At 50.0% G+C, this 25698-nt stretch overlaps 1 protein-coding gene across 5 annotated transcripts in view; it reads right to left on the bottom strand.

Annotated features, from left to right (window-relative positions):
* The window catches only part of ptpa (protein phosphatase 2 phosphatase activator), a 52594-nt gene that overhangs the window by 5392 nt on the left and 21504 nt on the right, over nt 1-25698 (bottom strand). For all 5 annotated transcript variants that reach the window (XM_038782062.1, XM_038782061.1, XM_038782063.1 and 2 more), the window contains exon 9: nt 14778-14885. In XM_038782062.1, the coding sequence (XP_038637990.1) occupies nt 14778-14885 (108 nt within the window). The remainder of the gene's footprint in view (nt 1-14777; nt 14886-25698) is intronic.

The following is a 25698-nucleotide window of genomic DNA, read 5'->3' as shown; positions in this document are numbered from 1 at the left end:
CATCAAACATTCCCAGGACAGGTACAGCACGGGGTTAGATACAGAGTAAAGCTCCCTCTACACTGTCCCTATCAAACACTCCCAGGACAGGTACAGCACGGGGTTAGATACAGAGTGAAGCTCCCTCTACACCAGGGGTGGGCAAACTGCGGCCCGCCAAAGGTCTTTATGCGGCCCACCAAGATCAAGTCATTAAAAAAAAAAAATTTTTTTTTTTTTAATTTTTTATTTTATTTTTTATATAAGGTTAATGGGGGGGGGGGGGGGGGGGGGGGGGGGCTGTTGGGTTACTGGTATAGGGTGGATACGTTGACTTGAGTAGGGTGATCATTGCTCGGCACAACATCGAGGCGCCCAGAATCATAACCGGGTGAAGTGCCATTTTTGAAAAAGAGGGCTAAAGGCAGGATGCCGCCGGGGGAAGCGCTGAGGTATATGCCGCACGCTAATTGGTTACAACCGGGACTATTAATTAATATACTGTGTGGCCCTTTAAAATTTCTGAATGTGGCCCTTGCACGGAAAAGTTTGCCAACCCCTGCACTAAAGGGATCAAGGGGTAGGAGGAGAGCGCGGACGTGTGGCGTTGAGATAGAGGATCGGCCATGGTCACATTGGATGGCGGAGCAGGCTCGAAGGGCTGAATGGCCTCCTCCTGCTCCCAGTTTCCATGTTTCCATGATTCTATCTTTGACACAGCCCGTACCAAGTTAGTTGATTTCTGCAGCAGCTGCTGTTGGCTTCAGTGCCCCTGGGCCAGGCTTTGGAAAATAAGACAGAACAAGTCACAACCACTCTGCAGTGTTTGGGTCACGCTACATCACACAATTCAATAGCCTGCCAATGTACACTGACTAGGCAGTGCGGCGAACCGCCACGCGAGAGGGGTACCGGACATCCCGACCCCTAAAATAATATCTTACAGCAATTATTTAAAAAAAACATGCTGTGCTGGAGTGTGTCGAGCTAGATTTTGGTGCCCGGGTCTCAGGATTGAGATTTGAATCCATGGCCTTCAGGCTCTGGGGCAAGAACTCTGCCCACTGAGGCGCTGAGTTACCAACTGCACAAAATGTTCTGAGACACGTCATCGGGAAAGACTGAACAGGCGGGAGCTTTTTTCTCTCAGAAAAAAATAAAGTTTGCGATCAGGTTGCCCTGCAGCTTCACAGATTGTGAAGTGGTTTGAAGGGTTAGGCGCGGAGAAGATGTTTCCACTGGCGTCACCAATTAATCCAATTCAGGAAAGAAAATTCTTTACCCAGAGGTTGGTGATAATGTGGAACTCGCTGCAACACCGGGTGGTTAAGCTGCATTTGAGGGGAAGCTGGATAAACACAAGGAAGAAAAGGAACATGACGATATGGTGTTGGGATGAGATGCAGAGGGTTGAGAGGAACAGTATACAGGCCAATTGTGCAGGGTGGCCGGTTTTGCGCTGTAAATTCAATTGACTTCACTATTTTTAAAAAGGAAAATATTTCAAACCTAATAATAAAGTAAAAGCACAAATGAAAGACTTGAACCCCTCCAGAAGCAATAATTTTAACAAAGTTTGAATAACATTTTTGAAGGGAGTGGGAATGCACTAGTACAGCAAGTAAAGACCACACAGGCTCCTGTTTCTCCCCTAACCGCCGGCTTCAGCAACAGGCTGCCTTTTGTGCAGCTTTTTGCCTCGAGAAATGTTTTGGCTCTGCTTCCTCTGCTGCAGGGATTGTGCTCCAGGAAGGCGGCCTTGCCCATGACTGGCGTCTCCAACACTTCCTCCCAGACCAACTGCTTAAAGAGACAGTCCATTTGTCAAGGACGGTCAGTCCCGCCCTCTCAAACTTTTCCCCCCCATCCCCACACCTACAAGCTTTCCTGGAACACACGGTGCACGCGCTGTCCCACACCAACCTGCCTTTTTCCATTATGCAGCAGAGAAGGCAGATGCTCTGAAGCCTCTTTTCAGAGCCAGGTATCGGCATTCTGAAATTGGTTGGTAAAGGGCAGAATGATGGCGCAGTGGTTAGCCCTGCTGCCTCATGGCGCCGAGGACCCGGGTTCGTTACCGGCCCTGTGTCACTGTCCATGAGGAGTTTGCACATTCTCCCCGTGTCTGTGTGGGTTTCACCCCCACAACCCAAAGATGTGCAGGGTAGGTGGATTGGCCACGCTAAATTGTCCCTTTTAAAAAATTAAATTGCGTTGGTAGATTTTATTTGGAAGCAGTCCTGGGGAGTGCTTTCCACAACTTCTCTCACCCGCTGTTCAGGGAGGCATCCACTCTCCCCTCATCAAGCATGTGAGTGTGTCATAGGTGCATCCTTCTCTTACACCACTTCCCGCATCCCACATGGGTGACAGGCCATCCGTGTGTCAGCCTCAGCAACAGGGGAGACTAACAGAGGAATGAAAAGTACCAGGCGTGGATCTCCCACATGAACAGTATTTCTTCCCTCAGCACCTCCTAACAGCTGCTAGATAAGTACTACTTTAAGTCACCCCACACAGTGCTTTGCTTTAATGTTGTTTCATCTTTAGTATCTTTCTTTCGATTTATGTCTTCATTCTCAGTTTTACAAACAGGAAGCTGGCAGCCACGGATCAGGTGGTGAACAGAGTCACCAAGGTGGGTGGAGCACAGCTTCAAGAACCCACAATTCATTTAAGTTATTTCACTTAAAGTTGAGATTTGAGGTACTAGAGCGGTTTGGGTTGGGGACAGGATTCACCTCTTGGGTGAAACTCCTGTACAACGCCCCCAAGGCCAGCGTTCAGACCAACACCACCAGCTCTGAATACTTCCAGCTGCACAGAGGTACAAGGCAGGGATGCCCATTAACCCTGCTCCTGTTTGCCCTGGCAATCGAACCACTGGCGATCACTCTGCGAGAAGCGAAAAGCTGGAAGGGTATCCACAGAGTGTCGCTCTATGGGAATGGCTTGCTCCTCTACGTTTCGAACCCACAGAACAACGTGTAAGCAATCATGAAGCTCCTGGAAGAGTTCAGAGCCTTCTCAGGCTACAAACCCAACCTGGGCAAAAGCGAGGCATTCCCAGTGAACCCGAACGGGGGAAGGAACAGAGATGGGGAGTCTAACATTCAAACTAACCCAAAGCAAATTCCCCTACCTCGGGATCCAGATAGCCCATGACTGGACACGGATCCACGGGTAGAATCTGGCCAGTCTGGTGGAAGAAGTAAAAAAAGGACCCACAGAGATGGGATGCACTCTCGCTTTCCCACTGCCGAGAGGGTTAGGAGGTGGATACGAGAACTAAACATGGAGTGGGTGAGACTGGGGGAATCCGCCTGCAAGGGAATAGACCCTCCGAGCCCTCCCCACTGCAGCGCTCCCATCTCTCTCCCCCGCCCCAAAATCAACATTCAGATACTGTCCAGTGGTGGTAGCCACACTGACGATGTTTTGCTTTAATGTCAAATGAGGCAGCATTTCGGTTTTACTGAGATGTCCTCCATCTGCAGCAACCACAAATTCTCACCAGCCATGCTCGACGGCACCTTTAAAAAATGGAGACAGGACAGGCGGTCGCTAGCGGTTAGGGACTTTTACATTGGAAACGGACTCGTGACCTTGGACGAGCTGACGGAGGACTTGGACCTGCTGACGGGAGAGGAGCTCAGGCACCTCCAAATTTAAAAAAAAAATTAATTTTAGAGTGCCCAATTCATTTTTTTTCCAACTAAGGGGCAACTTAGCGTGGCCAGTCCACCTATCCTGCAAATCTTTGGATTGTGGGGGTGAGACCCACGCAGACACGGGGAGAATGTGCAAACTCCACACGGACAGTGACCCAGAGCCGGGATCGAACCTGGGACCTCAGTGCCGTGAGGCAGCAGTGCTAGCCACTGCGCTGCCCTGGCACCTCCAAATTAGACACTTTCTTGGCAAGAAGACGGCAAAGTATCCCAGGGCCCCGAGAGACACACTACAGGAGGAACTAATCATCACAGACAGGAAGGAGGGGTGGGGGGGAACTGTGGGAACAAATACGGATGGTTGTTGGACAGGGCAAGACTGCCACTGGATGAAGCTAGACGGAAATGGGAGGATGGATTGGGGACGAATGCAAGTTGGAAATTCTGAGGTAAAGCACTGAGCAGGGCCAACTCCACCTCCTCCTGTGCTAGGCTAACCCTCATGCAGTTTAAAGTGGTGCACATAGCTCACCTGACAAGATCCCGAATGAGCAGGTTCTTCCCAGAGGTGGAGGATAAATGTGAACGGTGCCAGAGGGGCCCGGCCAACCACACCCACATGTTCTGGACCAGCCCCAGAAGCATGGGTTCTGGACAGCCTTCTTTGAGGCGATGTCCAAGGTTGTGTGGGTGAGAGTGGCAGTCTTCAGGGTATCAGACCAGCCAGAACTATATATGGGGAAGTGGGCCGATGCCCTAGCTTTCACTTCCCTAATCACACGCTGGAGAATCCTGCTCGGCTGGCGATCGGCAGCACCACACACAGCTGCAGACTGGCTGGCTGACCTGGCAGAATTTCTCCACCTGGAGAAGATCAAGTTCACCATCCGAGGGTCGGACGAAGGCTTCGACAAAACCTGAGGGCCATTCATCAGCCTGTTCCAAGACCCGTTCAAAACCAACAGCGACTAGGAAGGAGGGAGCGGGAGTGGGGGGAAGAGAGAGAAAAGAGAGAGGGAGAAAGACAAGGGAAGGCGCACACAAGAGAAAGGGGCCGGGGGGGGGGACCCAAGGGAAGAACAAAATGAAGCACAGGGACAAGAGGGGGGGGGGGGGCGAGGGGCATGCAGCCCACCCCCCAACACTAAAAGCCCCAGCAGAAAGAAGTGGAGCACAATACGGGGCACCCAGGGCAGACGACAACACTAAGAGGGGAACTAAATGCAACCACAACGGTAAGTGAGCCCTTACTGTACCTGTATGTGGATATTGCGTGGGACAGGGTCAGACATGCCTGCATTGCTCAGGCCCACAGGTGCTGAGCCCTGGGCTGCCAACTGTTAAATTGTACCCCAGTGAGTGGCAGCATCTGAAGGAATATAAAAGTGGAGCGTGGGCGTAGAGTGGAAAGCAGAAGAGAGTTTCCCCACCCCCTCCGTCCCCACCCCCTCCGTCCCCACCCCCTCGTATAATTCCAACACAGTTGTGACAGAACACATCATCATTAAAACAAGAGGCCAGCCATAGCTAAGTGGGCAGCACTCTCATCTGAGAGTTAAATAGAATCAGAATCCCAGCAGTGTAGAAGGAGGCCATTCAGCCCATCGAGTTTGCCATTCAGCCCACCGAATCTCTGAAAGAGCACCCTACCTAGGCCCACTCCCCCACCCTATCCCCGCAACCACACCTAACTTATTTTGGACACTAAGGGGTAACTTAACATGGCCCATTCACGTAACCTGCACATCTTTGGACTGTGGGAGGAAACCGGAGCACCCGGAGGAAATCCACGTAGACACGAGGAGAACGTGCAAACTCCACGCAGACAGTCACCCGAGGCAGGAATTGAACCTGGGTCCCTGGTGCTGTGCGGCAGCAGTGCTAACCACTGTGCCGTCAGGGATCAAGCCCCACACCAGCGGCATGAATGTGGAAATTAGATGGACACTCCAATTCCATACCGATGTGGCATCGCGCTGCCGAAGAGTCCACACAAAGAGGGTGGTGCTGTCGGAGTTACCATCCTTTGTGATCGTGGCCTTTCTCAGATAGCAGTTTCGAAGAACTGCAAGCTGTTCTCCTTGGCCGATATTCAGCCCTCAACCAACCATTCCTGAAACTGATGTGCTCATTGATACACGGTGTTTGTGGGATCTTGCTGTGCACACCTTAGTTGCCATGTTTCCTACAACGCAACAGTGAGTGCACTTCCAAAACGCCTCGATGCAACAACAGCGCCTCGATGCAACAACAGCGCCTCGATGCAACAACAGCGCCTCGATGCAACAACAGCGCCTCGATGCAACAACAGCGCCTCGATGCAACAACAGCGCCTCGATGCAACAACAGCGCCTCGATGCAACAACAGCGCCTCGATGCAACAACAGCGCCTCGATGCAACAACAGCGCCTCGATGCAACAACAGCGCCTCGATGCAACAACAGCGCCTCGATGCAACAACAGCGCCTCGATGCAACAACAGCGCCTCGATGCAACAACAGCGCCTCGATGCAACAACAGCGGCTCGATGCAACAACAGCGGCTCGATGCAACAACAGCGGCTCGATGCAACAACAGCGGCTCGATGCAACAACAGCGGCTCGATGCAACAACAGCGCTTCGATGCAACAACAGCGCCTCGACGCAACAACAGCGGCTCGATGCAACAACAGCGGCTCGATGCAACAACAGCGCCTCGATGCAACAACAGCGCCTCGATGCAACAAAGGCGCCTCGACGCAACAACAGCGCCTCGACGCAACAACAGCGCCTCGACGCAACAACAGCGCCTCGACGCAACAACAGCGCCTCGATGCAACAACAGCGCCTCGACGCAACAACAGCGCCTCGACGCAACAACAGCGCCTCGACGCAACAACAGCGACTCGATGCAACAACAGCGACTCGATGCAACAACAGCGCCTCGATGCAACAACAGCGCCTCGACGCAACAACAGCGACTCGACGCAACAACAGCGACTCGACGCAACAACAGCGCCTCGACGCAACAACAGCGACTCGACGCAACAACAGCGACTCGACGCAACAACAGCGGCTCGACGCAACAACAGCGCCTCGACGCAACAACAGCGCCTCGATGCAACAACAGCGACTCGATGCAACAACAGCGCCTCGATGCAACAACAGCGCCTCGATGCAACAACAGCGCCTCGATGCAGCAACAGCGCCTCGATGCAACAACAGCGCCTCGATGCAGCAACAGCGCCTCGATGCAGCAACAGCGCCTCGATGCAACAACAGCGCCTCGACGCAACAACAGCGACTCGATGCAACAACAGCGCCTCGATGCAACAACAGCGCCTCGACGCAACAACAGCGCCTCGATGCAACAACAGCGCCTCGATGCAACAACAGCGACTCGATGCAACAATGATTCAATGCAACAGCGACTGCACTTCCAAAACTACTCACTGGTTTAAATGCATTTGGAACATCTGGAGGTTGTGAAAGTTGGTGTACGAGTTGCTTTTTTAAAATAAATTTAGAGTACCCAATTTTTTTTTCAGTTAAGGGGCAATTTAGCGTGGCCAATTCACCTACTCTGCACATCTTTTGGGTTGTGGGGACGAAGCCCACGCAATCACGGGGCGAATGTGCAAACTCCACACGAACAGTGACCCAGAGCCGGTATCAAACCTGGGACCTCGGCGCCGTGAGGCAGCAGGGCTAACCCACTTCGCCACCGTGCTGCCCACGAGTTTCTTTTTTAACCGTAATCGGGGGACTCTAAAGTTTGAAATTTGTAGTGTGCTGTTCCTCTCGTCTTAAATATGCTTCACTCCATTGTGAGGGACAGTATTCTGTCCGGCACCCAACAGCGATTGGTTCCGGTCAGGTGGGGTTTTTTTGAAGAGAATCCAAGAGAAGACACTGGATCTTCGAGGTGGAAGCAGCTCTCTCTCTCCCTGCTCAGCTGACTACTGTCTAAAAGCAGAAGCTCCTAGACCCTGCAAGAAGAAGCTGTCTCTCTCGTGAATGCTGGCTGCCTGCTATTTCTGTGAGTTTACAGGGAAAACCATCACAAGCTTAAAGAAAAGATAACAGCCATCTGAAAGCCTAGGCCGAAGAAGAAACTAACTGGAAGACGTCCATCTGAAACAAAGACTCTATCTTTGCAAAGTGGGAGGAAGAGTTTGGAGAGGGTATGGTGGAGGAGTTCTGGTGTGAAGTGTTCCGGAGGGTGAACGCTTCCACCTCGTACACGAGGTTGGGGCTGATACAGCTGAAGGTGATGTATAGAGCACACCTTACAAGGACGAGGATGAGCTGGCTCTTTAAGGGGATGGAAGATGTGTGTGAACGTTGCGGGCATGTTTTGGTCCTGTCCAAAGCTGGAGGATTACTGGAAAGAGGTTTTTAGGGTAATTTCTAAAGTGGTGTACGTGAAACTGGACCCGGGCCCTCGGGAGGCCATATTCGGGGTGTCGGACCAGCCGGGGTTGGAAACGGTAGCAGAGGCAGATGTTGTAGCCTTTGCCTTGTTGATCGTCCGAAGGCGGATTCTGTTAGGGTAAAGATCAACTTCTCCACCCTGTGCCCTGGCGTGGCGGGGGGACCTGCTGGAATTCTTGACTCTTGAGAAAGTTAAATTTGAACTGAGGGGAAGGATGGAGGGGTTCAATTCATGGGCATTATCCATTATGCACTTTCGAGAATTGGATCACATCGAACATTAGGGGGTTGGGGGCTGGGAGGGTTGGGGGAGGGGGACTGTATGTGTTAATGGTGATTATGGGTGATACCTGATTCCTTTTTGTCATTTGTTTATGTCAGCATGCAGGTAATGTTTGGGGGGAGGATGGGATCGTTGTTATTGATATGGGGATGGACATTGCATTCGTTACTGATTGTTGTTTATTGTTGGGTGTAAATGTGGGAGAAAATGTGAAAAAGGAGAATAAAAATATTTTTTAAAAGACCATCTTTTTACTTTCATCATTATTCTACACCCCTCTTTCTCGTGTGTGTATTCGCAAGTTAAAAGGGGGGTTAGAGATTAGATAGTAGTTAACCAGTTGTATCGGTTGTCTATTTAGTTATGGCTACTGTTAATAACAAAAAGTTAATCGTGTTTCTTGCGGTGAACATCAGGGGTCACGTGACCTCCTGACCGAGGTCACGGTAAACCTCGGAGGCCACGTGACTCCCAGCCTATCGGGGAAAGTGCCGATTCCAGCAGGCTGGGGGGTCTTTAAAACCTACAGAACAGATTCAGTCCAGGAGGAGAGTTGGGAGTCGCTGGCTCCTTTATACTTTCTTTTTTTTTAGAACATACAGTGCGGAAGGAGGCCATTTGGCCCATCGAGTCTATACCGACTCACTTAAGCCCTCACTTCCACCCCATCCACGTAACCCAATAACCCCTCCTCACCTTTATGGTCACTGAGGGCAATTTATCATGGCTAATCCACCCAACCTGTACGTCTTTGCACTGTGAGAGGAAACCGGAGCACCCGGAGGAAACCCATGCAGACACGAGGCGAACGTGCAGACTCCGCACAGACAGTGACCCAGCAGGGAATATAAATAGACTAAATAAACTATTTCTATAACTAGTTTTTGCCTCTAAATAAACTGCCTGTTGCTGTTATCCGCTGATGTTCTAGAGTTCCCGTTCCTACATTGGCGACGAGGAAGAAGGACCCAATTGCAGGACGAGCACGGTCGATTTTCCAGGCCCAGTTCCTAGTTCTTCCCAACTCCCGGTGGAAGGACCAACATCATGCTGCTTTTTGGTAAGCTTGAGCCTTTCAATGCAGATGAGGAGGATTGGGTGCAATATGTGGAGCGTATGCGTTACTTTCCCAGAGCAAATGGCATAGAAGGGGACGAAAGGCAAATCATTATTTTGCTGATGGCTTGTGGCACCCAGACCTACAATGTAATAAGAAGATTGACCTAGACCGAGGTTCCAAATCATTTCATGATCTTGTGGAACTAGTTAGTGGTCATTACTGAACTAGTTAGTGGTTATTACTGCCTGAAAACCGCTGAAGGATGATAAGAGGGTTGAGTTCAATTCTATTGGTTGCCCCAAGTGTTTCTGTTGTGGTTTTTATGGCCAGCTTGGGGGAGTTGGCTGAATATTGTGGTTTTGGGACGTTCCCGTATGGTATGCTGCATGGGGTGAATAACACGCTATTCAGGAGATGTTGCTGGTGGAACCAGAGCTAGACTTAAAAAAGGGCGATTGAAATATTATCCATGGAGGAGGCCGAGAAAGGTGCCTAGGAATTGCAAATCGAGCCTGGGGGCGAGGTCCACCAGTTGGAGCAAGGAGCTGCATGTAGCGGCACCAGGAACAAAGCTAATGGCGCAGATAGGGGAAGATTCACTCACAGAGGAGCCACTGCCTTGATCGTACAGCAAGCTTCAACAAGTGTTTTCGTTGTGGGGAAGCCATATACCCCCAAAAGGTGTGGGTCCCGAGATGCCGTGTTTCCGATGCAGTAAGAGGTAAATTGAGGGATAGATGCAGAGACAAGCACAGCCTGCCCGGCCCAGGGAGGGGAACTGGCAGCTGTTCACAGTATGAAGGAATACCAGTCAACTGAATGGAACGTGTTAACATTGAACCACATTGACGTGGGCAGAGTGGCTCCAATAACTTGTCCACAGACACCCTTTAAAGATGGAGGTAGACATCAACGACTGTTACAAGGCAACAAGTTTATCATTACTTGCAAGACAGGGTCTAGCCATTGAGGTTGAAGAACACTATGGCCTAGTTAGCCACTTACAATAATAATAATCGCTTATTGTCACAAGTAGGATTCAATGAAGTTACTGTGAAAAGCCCCTAGTCGCCACATTCCGGCGCCTGTTCGGGGAGGCCGGTACAGGAATTGAACCCGCGATGCTGGCCTTGTTCTGCATTACAATCCAACTGTTTATGCCACTGTGCTAAACCAGCACGTGAGTGAGACACTAAAAATATACATGAGAGTCACTAAAAATCAAGAGGACCATGGTGGCTCTGGTAGCATACGAGTGACAATCGGCCTGGTTCCCACTTGTCGTAGTAAGTGGACAGTTTCCAAGCTTAATGGGGCGCGACTGGCTCCAACATAGAAAATTGAATTGGGTGGAAATATTGAAACTGGGCAAGGGGGACCTGTACAAAGTTACCCATAGGAATTGAGAGGTCTTCCAGGATGAACTGGAAAAGATAAAGAGGTACTAAGCCAAAACATATGCAGACCCCGAGTCCACACCAAGACTTTATAGGGCCAGGCCGGTCTTAAAGACCTAGCCATCATTAGACAGTACAGTTCACAGAGCAGCCCACACCCATCTTACCTGGCCTCAAGCCGCACAAAACGGTCCGAATTTGCGGGGATTATAAACTAACAGTCAATCGAGCGGCCATACTGGACAGGTACCCATAACTAAGATTGAAGACCAATACGCCAAACTCGCTGGGGGTTTGACGTTCACCAAGCTGGACATGAGCCACGTTTACTTGCAACTGGAGTTAGATGAGGCATCCCAAGAATACGTTACCATCAACATGCACAACGGTTTGTATGGGTATACTCTGTTACCATTCGGGGTATCGTCAGCGCGTGCAGTTTTCTAACACACCATGGACAATTTGTTGCAGGGACTGCCTAAAGTTGCTGTTTATTTAGATAATGTCCTGATTACCGGTTCCATGGAAGAAGAACACTTAGTCAAACTTGGAAAAAGTGCTAAAAAGATTCTCAAATGCTGCCGTGCATTTGAAAAGGGAAAAGTGTAGGTTCCAGGCCAACGAGGTGACCTATTTGGGCTACAGGGTCGATGCAAAATGGTTGCACTCGGTGGAAGAGAAGCTGAAAGCCATCAGAGAAGCGCCCGCCCCATGAAACACTTTAGAGGTGAAGTTCTTCTTTGGGATGATTAATTATTACGGTAGATTCCTTCCAAATCTGGCCACCCTGTTAGCCCCATTGCAGCTTTGTTGAAAAAACACCAGAAATGGTTTGGGAAAGCACCCCAGGAGGAGGCCATTAATCAAGTGATGCAGCCTCTTCATCCACTAGTTTGTTGATCTATGTTTTTTAAAAGAAATTTACAGTACCCAATTATATTTTTTCCAATTAAAGGACAACTTAGCATGGCCAATCCACCTACTCTGCACATCTTTGGGTTGTGGAGGTGAGACCCACGCAGACACGTGGAGAATGCGCAAAATCCACACGGACAGTGACCCGGGACCGAGTTCGAACCCGGGTCCTCGGCTCCGTGAGGCAGCAGTGCTAACTACTGCCCGCCTTGTCGCCCAGTTTGTTGATTCATGTTGACCCTCAAAAAGAACTTGCCCTTGCCTGTGAGATGTCTCCATATGGAATTGAAGCGGTTCTTTCTCATACATTGCCCAATGGAACAGACAGGCCATCGCTTACATATCCCAAACCCTCTCCGAGGCAGAGAAAGGGTACTCTCAAATTGAAAAGCAGGCAGTTGGCGGTTGTGTTCAGCATTAAAAAAAATCCACCAATACATCTATGGACAGTATTTCACCTTGGTGATGGATCACAAACCCTTATTAGGATTATTCAAGGAACGCAAGGCAATTCCCCCTATTGCTTCTGCCCGAATACAATTCTGGGTGTTGCTGCTACTGTCAGCCTATGAATATACCTTGGAGCAGCGGCCTGGGGCCCAGATATGTCACGCCGAAGCCTCGAGCCGTATTCCGTTACCCGTAAGCTCCACGTCCCCACTAGTGCCTGATGAAGTCGTAATGACTTTAAACGTCCTGGAGACGTTACCAGTGTCCGCGAGACAAATCAGGACAAAAAGATCCTATCCTGTCAAATATCAAGCATATGATTTTGAACGGTGGTTTCCCTGGTCCTGTTTCAAAAACATTAAAGCCTATTTGACTGGGAGACACAAGTTGAGCTGCGAGGATGGTGTGCTCCTGTTCACGTGTCATCATTCTGGGTCCTGGTAGAAGGCTGTTATTAGTGGAGTTGCATAATGCCCAATCAGGCATATCTAAAATGAAGATGTTGGCACGGAGCTGTGCATGGTGGGCCGGCATCAATGCAGTTGGTAGACGCCCATTCAAAATGGATGGGCGTGTACCAGATGAAGTCCACCACATCTTCTGCCACTGCCAAGTGATAGCGCCAGTGTTTTTGACTTCATGGTACCGAGATCCTCGTTTCGGACAATGGTACCGCGTTCACCAGTATGGAATTCCAGCGGTTTATGTCTTTCAATGTGACCAGGCAGATAAAATCTGCACCATACCACCCATCGTCAAACTAATTGGTGGAAGCGCTGTGAAGACCTTCAAATCCGGAATGAGAAAACAGTCGCCGGCTTCCTTGGATACCGAGATTTCATGGTTTTTTTGTTGTCATATAGGATTACTTCACATTCCACCGCGGGAGTCGCCCCTGATGGGCTGCCGTTTGTGGAACCGGCTGAGCCTCAACTTCCTGAATTTGGCAAAGAGAGTGGAGTCTGAGCAAGATCTCCAAAAAAAAGAACCTTGATTCATCGAGGGCAGAGGGAGCATTTAAAATAAATGACCCGGTTTTCATACGGAACTTTGGAAATGGACCTAGCTGGGTCTCAAGGTTTGTAATAACCGAGACAGGCCCGGTGTCATGACTCGGGATAAGATCCTGAGGAAGCATTTGGATCATTTGAGAAGAAGAGGGCGTTCATTAAAGGCGGCAGCGCCTTCAACAGTCAACCTACCCATGGTTAGTGCCGATCAGGGCTTGTGGTGGCTGAACAGGCAGTCACGAGTCCCCAACCTGTGGTCACTGGGCAAGGAGGAGCAGAGGCCAAGGAGTTACCAGTACCCAGAATAAATTGGAGAGACCTGCCCCGGCAAGACAACTCCCAAGGTCCTTTATACTTTCGTTTTTTTATACCAAGGTTTTTTGCCTCTAAATTATCCGCTGATGGTGGCCTGGAGTTCCTGTTACCATACTGTTTAAATTTATAAACTGGTGACTTTAATTATTGGGCAGCCGAAGATCTCGGGTATTTTAAAATAAACTTGAATTTCAACCGTGTTGCGACGACGGCATCAAGGTACACTCACAATTCAGTCCTGGAACTTGGATGGTCTACCCCCTTCCCATACCCCCTCTTCCCCCACACTAAAACCTTCGAACCTCCCACCCTTTTGTGTGAAATACAGCAGCCAATTTGCACACAGAAAGCTCACAGCATTGTGACAAGGAGCAGGTAATCTGTTTTTCAGTAATGTTGGTTGTGGGACAAATATTTGTCTCAGGGCAATGTGGGAACACACACACACCACCCACACACACACCCCACCCACACACCCACACACACACACACACACACCCCACACACACACACACACACCCCACACACACACACACCCCACACACACACACACCCCACACACACCCCACACCCCACACACACCCCACACACACACACACCCCACACACACACACACCCCACACACACCCCACACACACACACACCCCACACACACACACACCCCACACACACACACACACACCCCACACACACACACACCCCACACACACACACACCCCACACACACACACACCCCACCCCACACACACACACACCCCACACACACACACACACCCCACCCCACACACACACACACCCCACACACACACACACCCCACACACACACACACCCCACACACACACACACCCCACACACACACACACCCCACACACACACACGGACCTGGTCTTTCACTGGGGTGCAGTTCCATAGGTGCTGGCATACCCAGAGTGCTCATTCTCATGTGTAAACTCATGGAGAGTCAAGTCTATTCAACTCGTGAGCACGAACCGGTAAATGCAGGTTTGCTTTCCGGCAGGAATATCTGAATGCTAATCAGGGGTAAGAATCCTCGCCAGGAGCAGTGAAAGTAAGTGTCCTCTTCTTATTAACCCTGTTAGGATGAGGATGACCAAACTCACTCCTGCTACAACTGATACTATAGTGTCTTCAACAGGCTGCATTAGGGTTAGTACTACACACAGCAGGAGCTCCTATTGGCTTTAATTGTAGACCAGGCTCTACACTTAACTGCTGGGTTACTGAGGGCTGGTTAGGGGTAACCCCACTTGAGCTGCACTCACCTCTGCCTTATACATTCGGACGAGTCCCTGGTTAACCTTGGACCATGCAGGGACAGCACTAATGTTCCACAGCTGGTTGGAGTGTTCGGCAAAAGGGCCAGTCTTCATCTGCAGAAACAAACACAGAACAGTTTGTGGTCTTATCCACTTCTACGCAGAAACTCATATGATTATCCCAGTAATATAGAATTATATAGAAGGTACAACATAGGTACAAGTCAATCGGCCCATCCAGACCACACCAGCAATTACACTCCACTCAATTTTCCTTCCCTCCTCACTAACACGCCATTCCAGTCTCCCTCATCGGCTTCTCTAGTTTCACAGAGTGATCCCATCAGTGGTCCCCATGGAGTCTGCCCCACCAGCAACGCTCAGTATGGATCCTCGAGGAAAGACCAGGGTCCTTTTCTCAATGAAAATATGATAGAGTAAACATAGAGAGGGTGCTCTATTTGCTGGAGAACTCAGAACTAGGGGTCATCGTAGTCCCTAATAAATCCAATTGGGAATTCAGGAGGTCTCTTTACCCAGAGAGCGGGGAGTATATGGAACTCACTCCCACCGGGAGTGATTGAGGCAAGGAAACATTCGAGCAGGAAGCTGGATAAACACAGAGGAATAGAGGGATATACTGATGAGGTGAGATGAAGAGAGCTAGGGGCAGGTTAATGTGGAGTATAAACACCTGCACGGACCAGATGGGTTGAATGGCCTGTTTCTCGGTTATAAATTCTAAACCTAAACCTAATTCTTGCAGTAGCCTAATACCCCACCCTTAAATAGCTTCAGGCTGAGTGAAGCTCGACCTTCTCAGGTCCGTCTTTATAAGCTCATCACTGAGGTCACCACTAACCAAGGACTGATTCAAATGTATACGGCAGAGGGGAGTGTAACTCAAAGCGGGGTACTCACACACCACCTTCTCAGTTCTTCCAACAATGGGTGTCCCTAAACTGTAGACAATTCTCCAAATGGTAGCCTAATTAACACCTTGTACAAGTTCAGCATTACTTCTGTGCTTTTGTATTCTATTTCCAGAGATACAAAGGGATTCTGTTTGCCTTTTTCCCACCCTCTACACACATTACTGCCACTCCCAGACAGAACCATTTGCCGATATCAGAGGTTGAAGAGGTTGAGGTTGATCGTGGTTCTACCTCAATATTTATACGTTCCAATTAATGGAAGGATGGGGGAAACAGCTCAACCACAGAGATTGCTTATATACCTCAGCCCTGCTTATTATCACAGTCAGATTAAAAGAAGCAAAATAAAAGGAAAGCGGGCACATTCTTATCCCGGTTTTCAAATCCTGCCTTTGACTCGTCTCTTCCTATTTCTTAATTGCCTCCATCCCTACAAGCCTCCGAAATCTCTGTGGGCTCTTCCAATGGTGTTGAGCAGCCCTGATTTCCATTGCTTCCTCATTGGCTGCCATGCTTTCAGCTACCTGGACCATGAGCTCTGGAGTTCCCTCCCTAAACCTCTCCACCTTTCTTCTCTCTTTTACGACACGCCCCAAGGATGTCATGCAGCTCAGTGCCAAATTTTGTTGTAAGCTGCAAAGTTCCTGGAGGGTGATTTTACCATGTTAAAGGTGCTATATAAATGCAAGTTGTTGTTCCATAGCAACACGGTAGCATTGTGGATAGCACAATGGCTTCACAGCTCCAGGGTCCCAGGTTCGATTCCGGCTTGGGTCACTGTCTGTGCGGAGTCTGCACATCCTCCCCGTGTGTGCGTGGGTTTCCTCCGGGTGCTCCGGTTTCCTCCCACAGTCCAAAGATGTGCAGGTTAGGTGGATTGGCCATGATAAATTGCCCTAAGTGTCCAAAATTTCCCTTAGTGTTGGGTGGGGTTACTGGGTTATTGGGATAGGGTGGAGGTGTTGACCATGGGTAGGGTGCTCTTTCCAAGAGCCGCTGCAGACTCGATGGGCCGAATGGCCTCCTTCTGCACTGTAAATTCTATGAAAATTCTATGATAACATACACAATGATTTTCAACTAAAGAAATACTTTCGAGTGTAACTGTTATATTGTGTCAGCCAATTGCAGGCAGTAAGATTCCTCAACCTGCAATGCAATAATGGCCAGATATTCTGCCTTAGTGAGGCTGGATAATGAGTAATACAAACGTTGGCCTGGAAGGGGCAGCACGGTGGCACAGTGGGTTAGCCCTGGTGTCCCACGGCGCCGAGGTCCCAGGTTCGATCCCGGCTCTGGGTCACTGTCTGTGTGGAGTTTGCACATTCTCCCCATGTCTGCGTGGGTTTCACCCCCACAACCCAAAGATGTGCAGGCTAGGTGGATTGGCCACACTAAATTGCCCCTTAATTGGAAAAAATTTTTTTAATGTTGCAGGTTCAAAGTTTCATCTGAAAGTTTACAGGGCTACGGACCAAGAGCTGGAAAGGGGGATTGGGCCAGACAACCTCAGCTGCCTGAATGACCTGATTCTGTGTTTAGCGCTGTTAGAGAAGGCACCTCCAACAGTGTAGCACTTCCTGCATAGGGAGCTTCAGCCCAAATATGGTGCTCAAGTCTCCAACGTGGGGCTTGAACCCAGAACTTTCCGACGTGGACCAAACTGAGCCAGGTCTGACACCTTGCATCTGATTTGATGCAAGTCACAGAGGGCATCGACCTCATCCTTTAGCCCAACACCGCTAGTCTGAGAGTGCAAACAAACGGAAGTAAGAGTGGCTGAGATGGGAGGGTGTTCCTGTGGTTTACTTTACACCTACCCTTCCCTAAACCCTGTTTCACAGTGATTGAAAACCAGGCACCTATGAAAATTGCAAATCCAATAATCTTTTGATTTAAAAAAAAACACAAAAATCAGAAAATTACAGGACCAGAGTAACACACACCAGCTGAAGTTTTTTTAAAAAATCAGTGGTTTAGCAGTCCAGTCCTTCCTTCCAAATAAAGAAATAAAAGTCAGATTGAAAAAGTTACGCAGAGGGGTTAGAGCAGGGTATTTTAGCGCCTTGGCGCAATAGCGAACAGTGATACATTGCAGCATTTCACACGAGAAAAATGGATTTCTTCATAAAGCAAAGGGAAGCTATTTTAGGTTCAAAGCAAACATCGAGGCTGGCGGAAGGGGTCCTCAGGGAACCCGAGTCATAGCAGCCATCTTGGGTAGGAAATTACTCAGTGACTACTTTCAAGCTTCACAGTTCCCCCAGGAGAACTGACCCTTTTAAACTATTTCTCTGGCAGCTAAGGGGCCTCAAGCCTCCTTCTTCCTGTGTAAGCTTCCTCTGCCGTTTAACTGAAATCTGAGCTCGCGCGTCCTGCCTCCCACTTTCAAAAAAAAAGCTGTAACTCTTTGTGTGCCAAGTCCAAGTCCTCAGCAATCAGCTCCTTCCCACCGTACCTGCGCCACCTCCCTCCCCAACAAATAAACTAGGGTGCTACGGCTCCAAGGGCCGTTAGAGGCTCCTTTCCAATAGGTGGGTCAGACAGAGGGCTGCAAACCAGTCTTTGAACATTGATGATGCTTCTCTAAACATTTGGTTAGACTAAACGTGGAATACTGAGCACAGTTATAGAACATAGAACAGTACAGCACAGAACAGGCCCTTCGGCCCTCGATGTTGTGCCGAGCCATGATCACCCTACTCAAACCCACGTATCCACCCTATACCTGTAATCCAACAACCCCCCCCCCCTTAACCTTACTTTTATTAGGACACTACGGGCAATTTAGCATGGTCAATCCACATAACCCGCACATCTTTGGACTGTGGGAGGAAACCGGAGCACCCGGAGGAAACCCACGCACACAGGGGAAGGACGTGCAGACTCCACACAGACAGTGACCCAGCCGGGAATCGAACCTGGGACCCTGGAGCTGTGAAGCATTTATGCTAACCACCATGCTACCCTGCTGCCCCAAAGTTCTGTCTACATATATTACAAAATGGATGCAGAAAGTGCTAGAGAAGGGGCAAAGAAGATTTGCAAGCGTTATGCCAAAACTAAGAGGGTCTAACTATCAGAAAAGGCTGGACAAACTGGAGCTCTTTTCTTCAGAAGAGAGAGGGTTGGGGGGGCGGGGGGGTGAAATTATGAAAGGTTTTGACAAGAGTTGATGTAGGCAATGGGGAGAATGTGGAACTCACCATCACACGGAGCGGTTTGTGGTGAATAGTATCTATGCATTTAAGGGGAAACTGGATAAACACACGTTAGAACGGAATAGAAGGGTATGTAAACAGGATGAGATGAAGGGTGGTGGAAGGATGCTCGCATGAGGAATAAACACTTGTAGAGCTCAGTTGGGTTCAATGGAGTGTTTTCTTGAGTGTACTAAGCAATAATAATAATCATTATTAGTGTTACAAGTAGCCTTACATTAAAACTGCAATGAAGTTACTGTGAAAATCCCCTAGTCGCCACTCTGGCGCCTGTTCGCGCGTACACCAAGGGAGAATTCAGAATGTCCAATTCACCCATCAGCTCATCTTTCGGGACTTCTGACTTCTCCCTCTGTGTACCCGAACAGGCACTAGGGGTGACTCGGGGACTTTCACAGTAACAGCATTGCAGTGTTACTGTAAGCCTTGCTGCAGAGTCTTGCTGCCTCAAGCTCTTCAAGTTGCATGTGGGACAAAGTCTATGTAAGTCAGTCAATTATGTCATCCAGCACAATCCAGTTAGACTGCAGCAAAAGCAAAGATATAGTTGACTTGGCTCCTCCCTCCCATTCTGTTTTGTGGTTGGCTGAATCCGAGGTGGGTGTTTGGAGGTCTCTGCCCGCAATGAATAAATGCTCCTTCTGATTGGTTAATCAAGTTAATGAACCACTGATCTCGGAGTGATCCATGGTTTTGAGAGATTCCTGACTGAGTGAAAGATATGGCGGCACGGTGGCACAATGGTTAGCACTGCTGCCTCATAGTTCCAGGGTCCCGGGCTCAATACTGGCCTTGGGTGACTGTCTGTGCGGAGTCTGCACGTTCTCCCCGTGTGCGTGGGTTTCCTCCGGGTCCTCCAGTTTCCTCCCACAGTCCAAAGATGTGCAGGTTCAGTGGATTGGCCATGCTAAATTGTTCCTTAGTATCCAAAGGTTAGATGGGGTTACAGGGATTGGACAGGGGAGTGGGCTTGGATAGGGTGCTCTTTCAGTCGGTGCAGAGTCGATGGGCTGAATAGCCTCCTTCTGCACTTTGTCTTTAGTTGTTCCTTGATGTCACATGGAGTGAATCAAATTGGCTGAAGACTGGCATCTGTGATGCTGGGGATCTCAGGAGGCGGCCAAGATGGATCATCTTTTGCACTGATGGCCAGGACCACCCTATTAGTGAGGATGGGGATATTTGTGGAGCCTCCTCTTCCTGCGAGTTAATTGCCCACTGCCATTCACAGCTGGATATAGCATGACTGCAGAGTTTAAGATCGAATCTGTTGTTTGTGGAATTGCTTAGCTCTATTAACTTATTGCTTATGTTGTTTGGTACAGATGTAGCACTGCATTGTAGCTTCACCAGGTTGACACCAGATTTTTAGTTATGTCCATTGCAGCTCCTGGCAAGCCCTTGTGCACTCTTCATTGAAGCAGGGGTGAAGCCATGCTTAACAGTAAAGGTAGAGTGGGTGTTATGCCAAGCCATGAGGTTACAAATTGAAGCGGAGTACAATTCAGGTGCTGCTGATGGCCCACAGCACCTCATGGATGCCCTGTTTTGAGTTGCTAGATCTATGTCACGTCTGTCCCATTATTGGAGGGTATTGTCAATGTGAAGGTGGCACTTGATCGCCACAATTATTCTGCGATGATCACTCCTACCATGAACAGATGCATCGGCAACGGGGAGATTGGTGGTGACGAGGTCCCCCCTGTTGGTTCCCTACTTGGCAGATACCTATTCTAGCAGCTATGTCCTTTAGGGCTCAACCAGCTCAGTCAGGACAACCGAGCCACACTTGGTGATGGACAAAATGGATAACCGTGGTCATGGTTGCAATGCAGGAAACTCAGCAGCAATTAGAGAACAGTAGGATCCCACCATCAGTGATGCGATAATTGCCAGATAATCTGTTTTAGTCATTTTGGTTGAGGAATATTGACCAGGACATCAGGGAGACTTCCACCACTCTTCAAAATAGAATTTTACACCCACTTCAGAGTAGGCAGAGCTTTGTTTGGGGTGGCACAGTGCTGCACCAGGGACCCGGGTTCAATTCTGGCCTTGGGTGACTGTCTGAGTGGAATTTGCACATTCTACCCCGTGTCTGCATGGGTTTCCTCCGGTTTCCTCCCAAAGTCCAATGATGTGCAGGTTAGGTGGATTGGCCATGATAAATTGCCCCTTCGTGTCCAAGAATTAGGAGGTTAGGACAGGGTGCTTTCCCAGAGGGTCAATGCAGATTTGATGGCCGAATGGCCTCCTTCTGAAATGTAGGAATTCAATGGTAATTTTATGCCAGCACTCTCAATGCTTTTTTAAAAATAAATTTAGAGTACCCAATTTTTTTTCCAAGGGGCAATTTAACGTGGCCAATCCACCCACCAGGCACACCTTTTTGGATTGTGGCGGTGAGCCTCCTGCAGTACAGCACTCCCTCAGTACTGACCCTCTGACAGTGCGGCACTCCCGCAGTACTGACCCTCTGACAGTGCAGCACTCCCTCAGTACTGACCCTCTGACAGTGCAGCACTCCCTCAGCACTGACCCTCTGACAGTGCGGCACTCCCTCAGTACTGACCCTCTGACAGTGCAGCACTCCCTCAGTACTGACCCTCTGACAGTGCGGCACTCCCTCAGTACTGACCCTCTGACAGTGCGGCACTCCCTCAGTACTGACCCTCTGACAGTGCAGCACTCCCTCAGTACTGACCCTCTGACAGTGCGGCACTCCCGCAGTACTGACCCTCTGACAGTGCGGCACTCCCGCAGTACTGACCCTCTGACAGTGCAGCACTCCCTCAGTACTGACCCTCTGACAGTGCAGCACTCCCTCAGTACTGACCCTCTGACAGTGCAGCACTCCCGCAGTCCTGACCCTCCAATAGTGCTGCACTCCCTCAGTACTGACCCTCTGACAGTGCAGCACTCCCTCAGTACAGACCCTCTTGACAGTGCAGCACTCCCTCAGCACTGACCCTCTGACAGTGCAGCACTTCCTCAGTACTGACCCTCTGACAGTGCAGCACTCCCGCAGTCCTGACCCTCCAATAGTGCTGCACTCCCTCAGTACTGACCCTCTGACAGTGCAGCACTTCCTAGCAGTGCCCCTCCGACAGTGCTGCGCTCCCCCTTCAAAAAAAATGTAGGGCTTCCTCATGACTGCATCCTGGGAATGGGGACCTAGATATTGTTCCCAAGCCTGTGTGCTGCGACTTGAATCTACAACATTCTGAATCAGTTTGCCAGCAACGTAGCTCAGTTGACCCAGCTCCCAACTCAGCATCAAATGTCAAGCGTACTTGGTGCAGAAAACAACAGGTGACTTTGTGCTGGAGTAAGAAAATCTAACATCTTTCTGAGAAATATGCCTCTCAGCTGTACACAAGAAACAGGACAAATCCAACCCAGCCAATTACTGTCTAATCTACTCTCTATTATCAGTAAAGTGATGGAAGGAGTCATCAACAGCGCTCTCAAGCAGCACTTACTCAGTATTAACCTGCTCACTGACACTCAGTTGCGTTGCGCCCAGGGTCACTCCGCTCCTGACCTCATTACAGCCTTGGTTCGAACATGGACTAAAGAGCTGAACGCCAGAGATGAGGTGACTGCCCTTGACATCAAGGCAGCATTTGACCAAGTTTGGCATCAAGGAACCCTAACAACACTGGAGTCAATGGGAATCGGGGGGGAAACCCTCGACTAGTTGGAGTGAAACCGGGCACTAAGGGAGATGGTTGTGGTGATTGAAGATCAATCATCTCTGCTCCAGCACATCACTGCAAGAGTTCCTCAGGGTAGTGTCCTAGGTCCAGCCATCTTCAGCTGATTCATCAATGATCTTCCATCCATTATAAGGACAGACGTGGGGATGTTTGCGGATGACTGCACAATGTTCAGCAGCATCACATCTCCTCAGATGCTGAAGCAGTCCATGTCCAGATGCAGCAAGATCCGGACAATATCCAAGCTTGGGGCTGACAAGTGGCAACTTACATTCACGCCACACAAGTGACAGACAATGACCATCTTCTACAGGCGAGGATTAACCATCGCGCATGACATTCAATGACATTACCATCGCTGAATCCCCCACAATCAACGTCCTGGGGGTTATCACTGATCAGAAACTGAACTGGACCAGATAGTTAGTGGCTATCTGGACAGGGCTAGGAATCCTACAGCAAGTAACTTACCACCTGAGCCCCCCACCCCCAAAACTCCTGTCCACCATTTGCAATGCACAAGTCAGGAGTGTAATGGAATACTCTCCACTTGCCTGGATGTGTGCGGCTCCAACAACACACTGTAAATTCTATGATTCTATAAGAAGCCCAACATCTGGGCAGCACGGTGGCGCAGTAGTTAGCACTGCTGCCTCACGGCACTGAGGTCCCAGGTTCGATCCGGGCCACCGGTCACTGTCTGTATGGAGTTTGCACATCTTCCCGTGTTTGAGTGGGTTTCGCCCCCACAACCAAAAGATGTGCAGGGTAGGTAGCGTGGCCGCGCAAAATTGCCCCTTTACTGGAAAAAATGAATTGGGTACTTCAAATTTATTTATTTTTTCCAAAAAGCTCGACATCATCCAGGACAAAGCAGCCACTTGATTGCTCCTCTTTCCACAAACATTCAAACCCTCCACCACAGACGAACAGTGGCAGCCGTGTGTACCATCTAGAAGATGCAGTACAGGAATTCACCAAGGGGTTCTTTAGACAGTACCTACCAAACCCACGACCACTACCATCTAAAAGGACAAGAGCAGCAGTTACCTGGGAACCCCACCACCTGGAGGTTCCCCTCCAAGTCACAAGTAATTGGCTCTTTGACTGGGGGAAAACAAGTCCAACTTGTCTGGGCTCCTCAGAATTTTGGACACCTCAATTAGGTCACCCCTTAGCCTCCCCTGTTATCAGGAAAACAACCCTAGTCTATCCAATCTATTCTCATAGTTGTAATTTTCAAGCCCTGGCAATATTCTTGTAAATCATATTCTAAGTCAGGACGACTTGCTGAAGGAGGTGACTTGAAGGGGGATTTGAGGGGTGTGTGTGGTGGGGGGGGGGGGGGGGGGGGGGGGGGGGGTGGAGAGAAAGAGAATAATGAATTTAGACAACTTGAAGTTGAAAATGGGAGGTCAAGGAACCTCAGAGGAAAGAGCAAGTGTGTGAGGGGTGGAGAAATGAGCAGAAATCCTGCCCTGAGGCAGATGACTACCAATCCACTTGGAGGGCAATGGATCTAGCGGCAGGGTGGGGGTGGGGAGGAGGGAGCATCACACTCAGTTAGGTTTGGGACTTGTTTGGGGAAGAATGTTTGTTGGGTCAATAGTTTAACCAATCCCATGTTCTGGTAGAATGTTTTGCAGATGTCGTGCTCCTACTTCTTGGCAGCTTTTGTGAGCCTTGAGGGGGTGGTTACAGACAGCCATTGGGTTTGGCGCCCCAGAGCTTCCACCCCTGCTAAGCAGCAAGATTCTACTGCGAGTTGTGAAACTTCCTTAGCTGCTTTAATGCAGGAAGTACCCTCTCAGAAAATAGCTTCCAAACTGATCTGAAAAACTGAACAGGCTGCGGCTTTCTCTAGAAAAGGGAAGACTGAGGGATGGCCTGAGGGGCGGCCGGGCTGAGGGGCGGCCGGGCTGAGGGGCGGCCGGGCTGAGGGGCGGCCGGGCTGAGGGGCGGCCGGGCTGAGGGGCGGCCGGGCTGAGGGGGCGGCCGGGCTGAGGGGCGGCCGGGCTGAGGGGCGGCCGGGCTGAGGGGCGGCCGGGCTGAGGGGCGGCCGGGCTGAGGGGCGGCCGGGCTGAGGGGCGGCCGGGCTGAGGGGCGGCCGGGCTGAGGGGCGGCCGGGCTGAGGGGCGGCCGGGCTGAGGGGCGGCCGGGCTGAGGGGCGGCCGGGCTGAGGGGCGGCCAGGCTGAGGGGCGGCCAGGCTGAGGGGCGGCCAGGCTGAGGGATGACCTGATAAAAGTCTTTAACATTTTGAAGGGATAGGACAGACTTACAGAAGATGTTTCCGCTTGTTTGGCTGACAAAAACGAGGAGCCACCAACATAAACCCGACGGGAAATTCAGGAGAAACCTCTTTACCGACAGGGTTGCGAGGACGTGGAATAGCTTTAGATGTATTGAAGGGGAAACTTGATAAGCCCATGAGGGAGACAGGAATGGAAAGATATGCTGAAAGAGCGAGATGGGGAGAGGTGGAAGGAGGTTTGTATGGAGCATGATTGCCTTGTTCCTCGATTGTAAACGGGTAGCAATCCTGTGGACTCAAACCTGCGGAAATACCCTGCACTGTGAAACCGAGTTCCTGACTGGAAAGTAGTCAGGAGGTGATTAAAACAAAGCACACTCTGCAACCAAGGCACCTGCCAAGCAGGGTGCGATGCACGTGGATATGCTGTGCGCTGATGGCAGCATCATTTTAACAAGAAATTTATAGAAGAACGCATTTAAATTTAAGATTTACACTCAAGTGCACGTTCATCTACAAGTGAATATTAGTTCTTCCCGTGTTTTTCATTCTAACAGAGTTTTCTATCTCAGTACTGCGGGGAAGGGAAGGAGGCTGCAGTGCATCGTGGACAGGCTGTTGTGTTACTGGACACTGTGCTTTTCCCTCAGTTAATCAGCTCAGTTGGTTCAGGTGCTAATTGCTGGTCCTGCAGGGGCAGCACTGGCATTTGTGCAGCTGGTCTAGCTGATGGGTGGTCAAGGATGTTGGGTGGCTGTGCAGGATGGGGGCTGGTTCCATGTCAGGATGGTGAGTGGCTC

The sequence above is a fragment of the Scyliorhinus canicula genome, chromosome 21 (genome assembly GCF_902713615.1).
Source record: "Scyliorhinus canicula chromosome 21, sScyCan1.1, whole genome shotgun sequence".
In the NCBI taxonomy this organism is placed as follows: Eukaryota; Metazoa; Chordata; class Chondrichthyes; order Carcharhiniformes; family Scyliorhinidae; genus Scyliorhinus; species Scyliorhinus canicula.
The sequence above is the reverse complement of the archived record's forward strand: the minus strand, read 5'-3'. Positions and strand labels throughout refer to the sequence as shown.